At 37.0% G+C, this 16,153-nt stretch overlaps 1 protein-coding gene across 4 annotated transcripts in view; it reads left to right on the forward strand.

Moving 5' to 3' along the window:
• rabgap1 (RAB GTPase activating protein 1) overlaps positions 1 to 16,153 on the forward strand; it is a 149,942-nt gene that overhangs the window by 27,525 nt on the left and 106,264 nt on the right. For 2 of the 4 annotated variants that reach the window (XM_087270202.1, XM_087270203.1), the window contains exons 3-4: positions 6,021 to 6,050; positions 14,705 to 14,933. In XM_087270202.1, the coding sequence (XP_087126328.1) occupies positions 6,021 to 6,050; positions 14,705 to 14,933 (259 nt within the window). The remainder of the gene's footprint in view (positions 1 to 6,020; positions 6,051 to 14,704; positions 14,934 to 16,153) is intronic. The other 2 variants (XM_087270204.1, XM_087270205.1) reach the window with 1 other exon arrangement.

Below are 16,153 nucleotides of genomic sequence, written 5' to 3' on the forward strand. Positions count from 1 at the left end.
TTCATCAAACTCTGTGTTTTAAAATCAAAATTCAAAGCGGAATAAAACAGTCTCCTTATAAAATCCGGTATATCAGCGAGCTGCTGCATTGAAAACATATGATTCGACTTGCGCCTTCGCATTGGTTCTCGGGATATAGCGGCTTTTGCTGTCAAAGGCAAGTGCCGTTTAGCGGCTTATGCCAACAAACTGTTATTTCTGAATGAGCGTACCCTGGGATCTAGATGATTTGAAGCAAATCTATTTGTTGAACATGTACTCTATGCCTAAAGCATTCATTCAATGTCTTTATCTAATTTTTGGCGGAAGTGGCGTTGAGCGGCTTTTGCATCTGAACTTTTCAAATACAAATATGTTTATATAGTTTTGCAACTTACAGTTGTATTTTTAATCCCTGAACTGTTATCCTCACATCTGGAAATTTACACTTATTAAAGGTGAAGTTACATAATTATTAGGGATGCTCCAATGGATTGGCTGAGGATCGGTATCGGCCGATGATCACATTTCATGACTCAATCGGTACTCGCCAATCTGGCCAACCTCATTAACTGATCGCAAGTGTTTGTTTATGAGTTTACAAGCAGAGGAAGACGCAAGTATGGCTCCTGTATATTATGCATAGCCTATAGCAGCCACAATACATGAGGTCACAACAGCTAAAATAAAATAAATACAGATGTGGTGCAATCTGTTTATACAGTCTAGTGGTGTGACTCTTTATTGTGTTTAGACTTTTATAAACACTGTTGTAATGCATTGAACTACTAAGCATTGTTCTTATGATGCTTTTCTACAGGACTTCACATGACTGTTCTAGAGCCTACAGCTAATTAATCTTTCAGAATCTGGAGTGCATTCAAGTTCTGAAGAAAAATAAAAATGATAAATGATCTTAAATAAAACCTATACATTTATAGATGTGGTATGCAAGTATATAATTTTTATATAATTTCTCATACCTGGGAAATGGAGGCCAAGTGAATGGTTTAATTAATCAATTAAGTGCACAGCATGCCATATCATCTGATAATTGTAAGAAATAATTCCAAAAGGCAATTGACTGTGTAAAGCCACATAAAACAAAACAAAAATGCAATGCTGAGTACAGCAGCTAATCAGCCGGAATCAGCTGAGGTGAAGTGACTGCGACCAGTGAGACCTAACTGTCACTCAAGTGGCCACGCCCTTAATAATGCAAATTTACCATAACTTGATGTAAATGAAACAGATAAGTTATAAAAAATCACCTGCCTCACAGTTGTCATGAAGGGTAATATTAGCTATATGAACCAAAATCGTTCTTTGTGTCTATTATGGAGCCAGAACTAGCAGAATTTCGATTAATTGCTGTTTCCGTTACTTCTGTATATGCTTCACGAGGGAGAGCGGGAGGTAGCCGTTTGGTAATCCCAAAATTGTGTTAAAATACTTGGAAGTCATGACGACACCAGCGAATGAGCAAGAGAATAGATGGCGAGAGGCACAGTGATGTTGTATGCCATAGGTCTCATACTCAATTCCTGGAGGGCCACAACTCTGCATGGTTTTGTTCCAACCCTATTCAACCACACCTGATCCAACTAATCAAGATGGTCAAGACTACTCTGTTAATATTTAATATTAATGAAATCTACAAGGCCACAGAATGATATTTTACAGTGTTGGAATTTTGTTTGAGACCTATGTTCTAAGCATTATATATCTTAGGTTAAATTAAAGGAACAGTAAAGATATCGTGAGTGCCTTCCCTCCCTCTCTGTCATTAAGTGATTTGCTGTCAATAGTTGAAGACGAGCAAAAAAAAAAAAAAAAATTAATTAAATTAAAGAAAAAAAAAAATTATATATATATATGAATGGTCCTGTATGTATTTAGATCTTTTTACATATAACAAAAACATGTAAGGATGCTTTCACATCTGTAGTTCGCTTCATTTGGTCCGGACTAAGGGCAATAAATGATACATTGTTGCATTTTCTGCTGTCTTTGGGTCGTTTTCACACCACACTGCTGGCTTTGGTCCTAACCAGTTGAAACTAACCAAAATGCAGTCATCTGACAAAAACCACATCTCTCATTGGCCAGATGCTGTTGAACATATTTTTTAAACGGCTTATTGATTGGTTAGAATTCACGTTCGGGAAGATGCCAATAAACTCCCACAAGTAAACAAAACCGGCAGACACAAAATGTCATTTTTATTCTGGAGGGACGACTGCGCTGACTGATTGTATGCCTGCTTTAGACAAACTATATATTTCGAGAATGAAGTGCAGCCGCAGCTGAAAAACAATATTTTAATGCATCGCTCGTCACTTCAGGAGGAGGCGTGAATTAATTTAGCTAAACTGCGACATGGTCATCTTGTGGAAATATTACCAACGAGCCATCAGGTAATGTTTTCCCCTCTCTCTCGCTATTGGTAAAGCGCTGTCAACAAATATTTTCCCCCTATATCCCATAATGTGCAGTGCATTGGCCTACGGCAGCTGGATTAGTCCAAAAGGTGCAGTACTTTTTGTGGTTGGACCTGTTTTAGTACGGATCATTTTCTAACCCCAAACGAACCGCTCCAGGGTTCGTTTGAAAGCGTACCGAGACTACCTCTTCAAGCAAGTCTCGGTACGCTTATTTGGTCCGCTTTTGGTGCGCACTCGAGTACGATTGCTGCATTCTTACCTGCCCAAACGAACCACACCAAAAAGGAAAACGGACTCTTGTGCAATTCAATCGAACTAAATAAGGCAGGTTTGAAAGCTCCCAAAAACTGCTTCTGCCCATGACGTGTCCACACTAAATTGTCATAAGCTTTATAATGTTTAAGGTATTATATGCACCATTCTTAATTTATTCTCTTAGGTAAGGCAATATCTTCTCTTAAGATTCATACTTAGAGGGAAAATGTGCTTGACTGCATTATAAATCTTGAAGCATTAGACTCGGTTTTGGCCGATCACTATGACAAGGATTTGGTACTTAGTATTGACTGTAAAAATCCTGATCGGAGCATCCCTAATAATTAAATGTGATGTATGCATATTATATGTAGTCAAGATAAGTTCAGGTTTGGATTTTATGTTTATTATTATCATTTTTTAAATGTACAAAAAACATGTTGGATTTGGGACACCGACAGTTACTGATAATATAAAAACAACTATTAAAATAAAAATAAAAATAAAAAAATTATATATATATATATATATATATATATATATATATATATATATATATATATATATATATATATATATATATATATATAAAATTATTTTTAAAAATTTTTTTTTTATATTAATAGTTGTTTTTATATTATCAGTAACTGTCGGTGTCCCAAATCCAACATGTTTTTTGTACATTTAAAAAATGATTATATATATATATATATATATATATATATATATATATATATATATATATATATATATATATATATATATATATATCTTTAAAGAGTCATGAAATGGGTCACTTTAAAGGTGAACATCTATACTTTTCAAAATTCTAAATTTGCCATATTCTATAATACTCCATGTTAAAAAGTAAATTCAGTTTTTTTAAATGGATTGAATTCCATCTGCATTTTCCACATTGCAGAAATCTTAGGGCCCTAGAGAAGAGATTGAAAAGTATCCCTAATTGAAGAATCACCCCATTAAGTTAATTAGCAAGTAAAGTTCGCACCACCTAGCTAATTTCTTTAAAGGTGCGTAATGAGGTTTTAAGTGTTTTCTTCCATTTAGATGGTCACTGTCAAGAGGACGGCCAGACTGAACACTTCATCTTGCCATTCTTATTTCATGTTTGATTTTTCTGCTTAGCCTGTGTGGCCTGACTTGTCCATTTCTCACACGACGCCACATCATATGAATGCTATTGTGATTTTTCATCCGGTTTGAATCACCTTTGAATTTTTTTAACGAACTCCTAATCCACTGATTTGATGTTTTGCCGCTGCAGTTTGTTTTATCCATGTTTCACTTTCTACATGCAAATGCTTTCACAGTATTATGTTGGTCCACCTTAGGATTTTGCATCCATACAGGTCTCATTCAGTCATGGACCAGAATTCACAGTGATTTCAATTACACCACTCCAGTCTTTCTTCTTTTCAGATCTTGCGGTCATGATGCTTCTGTGTTCATTTCACCGTCACTCTTTTGCTTTCTGCTTTGGTGGATTTGTTCTGTTTATTGGCTTTTGAAATCTGTTCATTCATGTTTGCATTTGATCATGGCAATGAAGCAGCCAGCTTTCAAATTTTGTTCTCATTTTCCCATGATGCTTGTCTGCATTTGTCATAATCTGTATTAAAGGAATTATTAATTTTCTTGAAATTCAAAGTGCGTCTTTACTCATGCTCGTGTTTCAAACGTGTTTAAAGGGAGAGTTCACCCAAAAATATAATTTGCTGTTAGTTTGCTCACCCTCAGGCTATTCTAAATGTACACCAAAGACTAGTTCCTCAATTTTGAGGTCACTGTTTAGTCCTTTAGAGTTGTCTGTCTCTATGTATTTATGTGTATATTGCTATATATAAATATATCTAAGAGAAGAAGTTAAATAAATTTCAACTTTTTTTATTTTTTTTTTGCGTGTGTGCTATAAAGTATTTTTGTAGCTTCATAAACTATGCGTGCATCACAATCAGCTCCCTGAATTAGATATTTAAAAATAAGAGCAGTGAGCAAAACTAGAGAACATTTTCAGATTCTTCCCAGTTGTCAGTGTTTAGATGGCATTTTTGGTAAATTCCTCAATTATCTGACAATCCACGTTTTACTAACAGACAGACTTTCTAGATTTCACTAACTTTTTTAGAATGGCTCAACATTTTACAGTGTAGTGTTGTCACAATACTAGAATTTCGGTACTGGAATTTTAAAAACGTCCATTTCTCGCTAACATTTAACGCTCTGATGTCCGTGTATCCATGTTTGCACTCGGTGCGCATCGGTGAACTGATGACCTTCACGTCCGATCACAGTGATCACAGACTAAATATCAACATCTAATGATGTTACAGCAGACCTTACTACTATGACATCTATGTATTGTAGTCATCTATCTATGCATAAAATACGTTGGATTTTGTTTGCCATACCTGACAAATAAATATGATGTTGGTTTAAGTGGCTCAACGTTGGATTTTGGTCACTCTCCAACACAACCTAATTTCAACGTCAATTGACCTCGTTATTGGACGTCAAATTAACGTTGCCCTTAGACGCTGGCTAGACATTGAATTTTGGTCACCTGACATCACGACCTAAATCTAACCTAATATTAATAACGTCTTAAGATGTTGTGCGCCTGCTGGGATGTCAGGCTAAATAAATCAAATAAATTATTGAATCAGTCACTTTGCTGTCTTTATTTGTTTTTAACAGATTCCTGTACAACTTAAAAATGTAATCTTTAAAGACCTTTTCTACTGGAGATACTGTTGTCCTAAAAACACACAATAAAAATTACATAAAAAATCGTACACATACCTTGGGAACGGTATAGCATAAAATTTTGGCGGTTTTTAAAACCTTGAAATTTCTAAACAGGGGTATACTTTGAAAACGATTATAGTCCCATGTCTAATGTGGGCATAAAATCAGATCTGGGCCACATTTGGCTGCAGTGTGAATGTAGCCTAAATGCGTACCGTACTGTAAGAAAACTTACCGCTTATTGTAAAAGGGAAAAAAGTAAATAGTTACTTCAAATATGTGGTAAAAGAGCAGCAAGATCTTGTTAGGTGTTGCTCAAGTGAAAACAAAGTCATTTGGGTGTGGAATGACATGAGGGTGAGTAAAATAGCAACTGGGTGATAATTGGACTGAATCACTTGCCATCGCCACTAGAGGGCGTCATCACACTGTATAGCACAGTTCCTTTTCAAATGTGACGGGTAGAATAAGACGATCCTGCTGTTTGTCATAGTCTTTTACTCTCTGTCAGTCAGAGATCGTTTTCTCTCAGTTAAGCCATTCTCCGACCGCTTAAACACTCTGTTTGTTACACAGGTGATTTCTGAGGAAGGGGTCAGCTTTAAGGTCAGTCTTTATCTTTTCCTTTCTCTCTCTCTCCTCCTCTGTGGTGATACTGTGTCTTTGTGCCTTGTGTCTGATTGGCTGATCAGTTTGATTGGCGGCTTCAATGGCCTGTACCACAGCTTGGTTTGGGATATAAGCGGGACTATGATGAAATGTGATTGTGCTCAGTAGAGTGTTTATAGACTGCTGTTTTGTGTCTGGTGCTTTCACTGTTTCCCTCGTTCCAGGCCTCCTAGTCGGCATTTAAAGGGATAGTTCAACCAAGAATTAAAGTTTACTCACCCTCAAGTGGTTAAACTTTTATGAGTTCCTTTCTTCTGTTAAACGCCTTAAAGATATTTGGAAGAAAGCTGGAAACCTGTAACCATTGACTTCCATAGTAAGAATACTATGCTTGCAGGTTTCCAGCTTTCTGCAATAATCTTCTTTTGTTTTCAACAGAAGAAAGAAATTCAACTAGATTTTAAACATGTGTGCGTAAGTGATGACCGAATTTTTATTTTTGAGTGAACTATCCTTTTAATACCCAGCAGTGCACAGTCCATGGTAGACACCTTTGGCTTGTATGCTAAAGCTTTTGGCTCGGGTTGTTTTAAAGAAAAGAGAAATGCAAATGTTGAGGTGTTTTGTGGAGATCTGGCAAATCATCTGCTGTCACTGAACTTTCCTCCACTGGCCTGTGCAAATCTTGTAAGTTCAGAGATTGTCTTTCTTTTTCAGTCACCATTGTTTTGGCTATAATGAAGACAAATCACACCCACCTTCTCCTTAGATCAGGGGTCTCAAACTCAAATTGTCGTCATTTTGTCACTGACTATTCATAGGACAAGTTCAATTCAACTAGCAGTACAATTTTACTAATGTGCGTATAGTTTTTATATAATTCTTAATAAGCAAACGAGGGAACTCTATTAAATGAGACAATTTGAATCAAATATTAGCACAATTATCATATTTACACCACCAGCATAACATGTGAGCCATGAAGAAGCGTTTGTACAACAAAAACAAGTAGAACAAAACCAATAATAATCAAAACCTTGAAAATTCACAAAAATAGAGCTTTAGTAAAAATAGAGCACTTACGGACATATGTTCCTGCTGAAAAATTCAAAACTGAAAATTGTCATAATTTACTCGCCCTTCTCTTGTTCCAATCCTGTTTGAGTCTCTTTCTTTTTTTGTACAGAAAAGAAGATATAACAAAAAGCTGAAAAATGGTTGCCATTGACTTCCTTAGTATTTGTTTTTCCTACTAGGGATGTCAGTTGTTTTTAGCTTTCTATAAAAAATATCCTTAGTGTTCAACAAAAGAAAGAAACTAAAGCCCCATTTACACTAGTGCGTTTTAGTTTAAAACGGCGTATTAGATCAAAAATGATTCGCGTCCACACTAGCGTTTTACCTAGCGTCTCTGAACATATCTTCGTCCACACTACGGCATTAAAAAACGTATATCACGTGACCATTCGCGCACTCTGGGCATGCGCGTTCTAGTATAAACAGAAAGCATGCGTCTCGCTTGGCATTTGGTTATTGTTAGTCAACAAACGTCGTTTGAACATTAAACGCGATGGCAAAGAAAGCAAGAGAGGTATTTTTGTGGACAGATGACGAGGTCGAGTTGTTACTAAACGTAATAAATGAATAACTACACAAACAAACAGCAAACAACGCTCCCATTTCTGTGCCCATGTTGTTGTTTACAGTACTGTCTTCCGGTAGCGTTAAAGCCATGTGTTATAGTTATGTGATAGAGGCTTGACGAATAAAGCCTAGTTTATACTTTTGCGTCAAGTAACCGGCGTAACCCACGGCGCATGCAACGCCCATAGCTGTGCATTTATACTTCTGCGCGCTGTCTCTGTTGGTCTGCATTACACTTCCAAAACGCTAGTTGGCAGTGAGGTGTTAATGTTCCTCTGCGTCGAGTTTCTTCGCTGGTGTTATGCTTTTCCTGAACACTTCCTGGATGTACAAGTGGCTCAAACTCGCTCATTTTGAGGCAGGAACCGGCGGACATGCAACAACTTTAACTATGAGGTAAACACAAAACAAAACTTTCCAACCGGAGCTCCTTCACGGGACTCCACACTTGTAAACAATCGCTTCATTGGGCTAGCGCCGCTCGCGCGGCTCTCGGTCCCGCCCAGACTCATCAGCGCTACCAAGCCAACCAATCACAGAGCTTGCACTACGCGTTGTTGCGACGTGTAGTTAGATTTTTTGAGAGGTGCACGTCAGTGACGCCGACAGCCACGCCGAAGGGCTATGCGTCAACGCCGTAGCGTACGCCGACGTTTGACGCAGAAGTATAAATCAGCCATAAGACGGAGCAGCAGCGTTTCAGAATGAAAATGACCTCTCCAGCGTTTTCAAAACGCTCCGTTTTTGGCGCTCGAGAACTCCGGCGTAGTGTGGACGGATGGCGTTACCATAGCAAAACTTAAACGAAGTTTTATAACGAAAACGCATTAGTGTAAACAGGGCCTTAATCTTTTGGGTGAAGTATCCCTATAAGCAGAGACACCAGTCTTTTAATATATTGACTGTTTACATAAGTTGCTTTGTGGTCATGTCAACTTACATGTGCATAAACAGCACATCTTTATTAAAGCATGTCATCTTTGCTTGTATTTTTAAATCATCGGGAGATGCTGTATCTTGGCCTGTCAACAATAATCAATATATCGACTCATTGTGCAAAATTTGGAGATGACCTCAATAATTTTTGCCATTGCAGTATATTCTTACAAATTTACAAATAACGTTAAAGCCATTTTACAATGACATTTACAATCTACCTCACTGGTTTCAAAGTTTATAATTGGGAATTTACCTAATAGGACATTAATAGTACATATCAGGGCTATTCAATTAGTTTGATATGGGGGCCTGTTCATGAAAAGCATCCCAAATGAGATATGGTTGCAATATAAGTGATGACAGCATATAAGAGCTCATATGCTGTGTTTGTGCTCCTTATGACACCCATGTTGACTTTTTCTACATTAAAATGTTAATATGTTGTATTTTGAAACTACATAACATTAAATATGCGCACGTCTCCATTGGAAATAATGTACTTGCTTGTGGAAAAGACGCAATATGTCAACGGCTTGCTGCTATAGTTAATCCAATGTGCGTGCATATTGGCATAACTTTTTTTTAGTTACAGCAGCTTTTTTCTGTGCAACAAGAATTGTGTGAAATAATAGTGAAATCGGCTAATCATTGCATCACTATAAAGTAAATCAGTGCATTGTACAAAAGGCCTTTTCTACAAACACATCAAAATGTTTTCAGCTGCTCGCGCCACATGCTTAATGTCAGGTCACTCTCTGGACAGCCTTCAACTGCAGCTCCTGCTATATTGAACAGGGTTCCTGCGGGTCCTTAAAAAGTCTTAAAATGTCTTAAATTAAAATCCGGGAAATTAAGGTCTTAAATTTTACTGTAAAGTGGCTGTAGGTATTACATTTTCAGCCGGTCTGCTTAATGACGATAATGAAGCACAGTGCTCCACCGTAAAACATCTAATAGTTGAATAATTCAGTATGTGAAACAGGAGAGAAATGACAGTCTCCGTGATTTATTAGCTTATTACGGTGGGTCGGCTACAGAGTACAGACGCTGACGCCGGTCTGCACCAGTGTGCTGTCATTACGCGGTTGTTGATGTGAGGTTCAAAATGCAAAGATGGGAAAATGTAAATTTAACGACGTGGCAAAGAGGCAATGTGTAAATTCTGCAAAAAGACCTTTTCGTTAAAGACCATGGGGCTCAAAGTCATCGAATATCACATAAAAAGAGGAAAGCAGCAGCTGGACGTTGCAGCAGCTAGTCATAGCGGGTCCTGGTTAGTCCTTGCATTGTTTGCAGCTCGACCTAACAATGTTACTAGTTCAGACTAGAGCTGAAGATCTTTGTTGGGTTCGAACTTTATTTCTATCATTTTAGACGGGGTCGTGCCGGGCTTGGGCTTGCGCAGTAAATGAACAGTCATGTGATGCATTTCGATTAGCGCGAGGAAGTAATCAAATTGTTTGTTACAACATTGAAATTCATCCCTGCAAAGGTGAATCAAATGATGACAGATGTCAAAAAGAGCGAATTATGTCAACGTTCAGGCCAGCCAACAGTTTTATTCGAACAGTCATTCTAGCCGCTAAGGTATTTTGGCGGTCGCTCATACACTGCGTATTACGGTAGAGCAGTAAGGAGCAGTGTCCAGCGGGCTGACAGGACATGACGAGGACATTCGCTGCATTGAAACTGCTGTCATGGAAAATGAAATGAATGTTCTTGACTGGTGGAAGATGAACAAACAATCCTACCCAAAACATGCTAAATTAGCCGGATCAGTAGTGTATCCCGGCCAGTAGCAGCAGCAGAGAAAAGGTGTTCAATGCTGCTCAGTGAGCGCAGGAGTGCACTAAAGCAATTTACAGTGGATTCAATAATGTTCCCTCACAAAACACATAACCTAATCTTGATGAGTAAAGAATTTCAAATTATAAATAAATATTAATAAAATCTTAATGTATGCAGAGTATACAGGCTAATGTTGGCATTAATCTTTCATTATTCAGCTTCACCATCGCCTTATTGTGAAGAGAAGTGGCAAAACAAATTCAACAGAGCCTTTATCTTAATTTCGTTATTGCCAAATATCCGTCATCATTTATCATTTATTTTAATTCATTTGCTAAGAAAGACTTATTTTTATTGGTGTGTTGGCCAATTTAAACGTTAAGTGTATGTACCTAGGCCTATTTAGAGTTTTGAGATGTTAAGATGTTACAGAGGGCTTATTTTATTATTTTTTTTGTTCCAACTTGGCCTCTAGCCTATGTTATGGATAAGTAATGTTAACGCATATAAACAACTCATTCATGAAAAAAGACAAAAGAGCTATACATGTGCACATTTGGATAATGTCGGGCTATAAACGGGCTCGGGCTTTTAAAAAGCTGTCAATCAAAATGTACCTGTCGGGTTCGGGCTCTATCGGGCCTACCTTTCATAGCCTGATTACAGCTCTAGTTCAGACGCCCCCTCACAGTCAGCTATAACAGTTTCATTTCACCACCAGACACCCGAAAGGCAGGTATTGCGGGTTATCCATACTGTGACGAGGCACAATTTATTTTAATCTAACGAAAACATTAAAGTGAGTAGCTTATTCCAAAGAAATTATAATTTTTTTGGGTCTTAAATTATATTTGTTGAGGTCTTAAAAAGGTCTAAAAAAACCTTAAATTTTACTTTTAAAATGGTGCAAGAACCCTGTTGATCAGACGCATGTCACTTCATAACTATTGTGACCGTTTTTGACTGAACTAAATTTATTTTGATGTCTTGGTCACACTATTTGGAGGGCCGGAACAAATTGCCATTTGGAGGGCCGCCAATTGAATAGAATAGAATAATAAATATTTTAAAGTGTTTATGGCTATTTGCATTATTATGCTGCTATATAATAATTATATAATCAGTGACATAAAATTATACTAAAATTCCTTATTGCGAAAGATCTAGCTCAGAACATCTGTAACAGCGCACCCTACTGCGAAGCCTGACGAACTTGTCTGTGATAGGGAAGCGTTTTGTTGTAAATAAAATGAAATCTTGTCTGTGGAGTAAATATTATAGAGTTTATTGCAAATAATCAGAATAGTTAACCTTGATGTTACTTTTGAAATAAGCAGTCATATTAATTAGTATCTTCCATTCACTTGTATTTAGAGTTTAAACTAATTGCATATTTTAAAAAGAGCCACTTAAATATAAAGCATGACCACTGGTTTGTGGTGGTTTAAGCTTCTCAATCCACCAGTCCTGCTTCAAACCATAGTTTACCAGCATATATGCAACAGGGCTGAACATATCTTCAAAGCAAACGAGCAAATTAAAACTAGATTGTGAGTACATTATGGCCTTTAATGTGCAGGTTTCATTTGAACTTGTTTACTTTTAAAAATACATACACAAGCCAACAGTCGGCCATTGGGCAGCATTGGGCCATCAGTGATGTCTTTTTTAGTTTGTTTGGTGTTTTCCACATGTCCATTCTAATTGGTAAACATTGGTCATGAAATGAAATTGGTCCAATTCAGCATATAGAATTGGTGCCGACTTTCAGCTAAAGAGACCACTCTGATCAGAAAGCCAGAACAAAAACTGAAGTGACTAAAACCAAGCAAACCAAAAACTGAAGTGACTAAGGGCCTACTCACACTATGCCATCCGTACTGTGCCCAGGCCCGTTTCCCGGATCGTTTGAGAAGTGTGAGTGCGCTGAATCGGGCTCAAGCACGGTTCACTTGGCCGGCCCTGGCCCGGTTGGAAGAGGTGTGCCTGAGCGCGGTACACTTGGGCTTTGGCGCGGTACGCTTGTGTGTGAGCGCGAAACGCGCCAAAGCCCGAAACCGAAAGCGAGAAGTGACTTTTAAGGGACTGTTTGATATGGATCTATTAATCATTCTTACTGTTCAGTGATCGCAAACTGCCGTAGTTTATTAAAGACGCAAACTCCTCACAGCACGCCAGCTGCGCGCCTTCAGCAGACCTCCTCATTCCTGCAGCACGAGAGCTTTGATTGTTTACGAGCGCCAAAAGTGGCGGATCTGTTCGGTAAAATATCTGACTGTGTCCCCGCATCCCTAAGGACTGTTTGGCGAAATATTTGACTGCATGTCACTGCATAACAAACGACTGAAAGGATATAACTAGAGAAATCTCCACTGTGCTGCTAAATGAGAGCGTATGGCAAGCCGTTTTAACATTTAAACCTTGTTCTGACTATCCATAAATATATTTAGAGATATAATTATATATTTTGACAAGTCATTATTATAATTCGACTTGTCAGAATGACAATTAGAGATATCTGCAATTACAATTGTACTAGTACGAAATCAGATTGGAGATATCTGCAAATATATTATGACTAGTCATATTCCTCCATTGACTTCCATTGAAAAATATTTGCAGATATCTCTGAGTTTTGACTCGTCAAAAATCCAATTCAAGATATCTACAACTGTAATTCGACTATTAGTAAATTAATTAGAGATATCTTCAAATATATTTGTAAATATCTCTAAATATTACGAATTAAAGACATCTGTATGACTAGTAAAACTCAGTTAGAGATATCTCTAATTACAATTGTGACGAGTCAAAACTCATTTAGAGATATCTGCAAATATTTTTCAATGCAAGTCAATGGAGGAATATGACTAATATATATATAATAGTCATAATATATTTGCAGATATCTCCAATCTGATTTCGTACTAGTACATTTGCAATTGTAGATATCTCTAATTGTTATTCTGACTAGTCGAATTATAATTATGACTAGTCAAAATATAATTAGAGATATCTCTAAATATATTTATGGAGTCAGAACAAAGATTTAAATGCTAAAAAGGCTTGCCATAGAGAGCGCTTCTGAACAGCGCAGCAGCGATGACGTAAGCGTGCCGTGGCCCGGTATGGTGTGAGCGCGGGCCGTCGGGGGAGACGGGAGGGGGACAAGCGTGCTTTGGCCCGGTTCGAGGCAACTGTACCTAGTGTGAGTACGGCCTAAAGCAAGCAAATCATTCAAGTCAAGAGAGAACACAGAGAAGCTGGCTGTAAATGTGGTGCATTTCTTAAATATTTTCAAACAAAATGAATTGATTGATTATCAGACATATTTGCACAACTATATCCCTCTGTGGTGAGTGACAAGTTTTCTGAAAATGGTTCTTAATGTTCTGGTTTGTGGAATGAGAAAACTGACTACTACCCCCTGCGGGTACAGAAAGACACATTCTCTTATACAGGTGCAGAATGCTCACTCTTCTTTCAGTCTGCTGCAGTCCGTTTGGTGTGTTCATGTGCAATTTTTTGGTCCACACAGGCCTAAGCAAGGCGTCAAGACAACACCATTGGTTATCGTCGACGCTAGTTATTTGCTTGGTGTAATCTGAGCTTTAAAAATCCCTGCAATCAGTTCAGAAAGTCTAATTATATTGTTTTGTTTATTTATGAATTTTTTAATAGAAAATGTTATAATCAGCGATTTTTGTCTAAAGCTTGGCTTTGAGACGCAACAAATCACCAACAGTAAGCCGATAGCCTATTCTGTACCTAATATACTACATGTTTGCACTATTGACAACAGGACAAATTAATTTGTAATGTTTGGTTTTTATACATCCTGAGTAGACGGCATTAAACTCTTTTAGGACTACTAGTGTAGTTGCAATGGTAGTCATAGTAGATGCTGTATTTAATTTTCTTCAAATGCTATTGAGGCTGCAAGGGATAGACAATGCACTGTTCAGTTGGTTGCACTGATTTACCTTCCTATACATAACGCAGCTGAAAACATTTCATTATTTCAAAAATCTCCTAATAACTAGTGTTGTGATTATGGCTGTGACGTTAAGTTATGACAGCACAGCACAATGAATGTACTCATGTTTGTCCCTCATGGTCTTGTTTGTGAAATTTTTTATATGCCATCGACTCTGAATAATGTCTGGTTAGGTACTGTCCAGTTCTTGTACAGTGTTGTTCATCATCTTGGTTCTCTCTATATAAATGTCTCAGATGAATCACAAGATTGACTGTACTTATATCTTTGTGTGTGTGTTTAGATTGTAGGGAACGGTAGTGAGCAGCAGTTACAGCAGGAGCTGGAAGATGTGCTGATGGACCCTTCAGTCACTGAACTGGTGGTTGGACCGGATCATTTGGGACAGGGTGACCATGGCTATCCCACTACAGCTGTGCCATCACGCTCCGGCTCTGTGCCTCCTAAACTCGAGATAGTGCTGCCCATTCAGGGAGCTCAGGAGAGTGAACTCAATGAGAGATCTTACAGGGGTAAACAAAAAAGAAAAATCACATTTACTGCACAATGAAGATTGACACTGCTTTTTCACTACTGTGTTTTATTTTAAAAAGACATTTGAGAATAATTAGATTTTTAACATGAGCAAGTTTTGCCGGCATACATACTTGTTGTCTACGGAGTGTGTAATGGTCATACACGTGTGGCTTGATGGATCATAAAGCAATACACAGTAGTCCAAAAGACAAGGTAAAGACTTGAGGATAGTCGTACCTGTTTTCAAGAGTTTGTGTTTCAGTCAATCTAAACTGCATATTTTCACACTGTAGTTATACACACACACACACACACACACACACACACACACACACACACACACACACACACACACACACACACACACACACACACACACACATATATATTTCAGATTTTTTTCAGTTAAATAAAATATTAAATATAATTGAATCATTAATATGAATAAATATTTCATTTATTTTAACATTGATGTTTTTTAAAAAATAGTGTAAAAAATCTTCTCATTCTCGTGAACCCAATCTTGTGTCTCCTCTCGTGGATTAAGCATCTATTTACACCCCTAATATATATATATATATATATATATATATATATATATATATATATATATATATATATATATATATATATACACACACACACAGTTGAAGTCAGAATTATTAGCCCTCTTGTTTATTTTTTCCCTTAATTTCTGTTAAACGGAATTTAACGACATTTCTAAACATAATAGTTTTAATTACTCATTTCTAATAACTGATTTATTTTATCTTTGCCATGATGACAGTAAACAATATTTGACTAGATATTTTTCAAGACACTTTTATACAGCTTAAAGCGACATTTAATGGCTTAACCAGGTTAATTAGGTTAACTAGGCAAGGTAGGGTAATTAGTCAAGTTATCGCATAGCGATGGTTTGTTCTGTAGACTATTAAAAACAAATAAAGCTAAAAGGGGCTTATAATTTTGACCTTAAAATAGTTTAAAACTTTAAAACTGCTTTTATTCTAGTTGAAATAAAACAAAAAAGATTTTCTCAAGAAGAAAACATATTGTTAGACATACTGTGAACATTTCCTTGCTCTGTTAAACATCATTTAGGAAATATTTTAAAAAGAAAAAAATGTTTAGAAGGGGGCTAATAATTTTGACTTCAACTGTATATATAGTTTTGATGTATAATAATACATTTACTACATATTTTTAAATACAT

Source organism: Danio rerio, chromosome 10 (genome assembly GCF_052040795.2).
Source record: "Danio rerio strain M-AB ecotype USA chromosome 10, GRCz13ab, whole genome shotgun sequence".
NCBI classification, from domain to species: domain Eukaryota; kingdom Metazoa; phylum Chordata; class Actinopteri; order Cypriniformes; family Danionidae; genus Danio; species Danio rerio.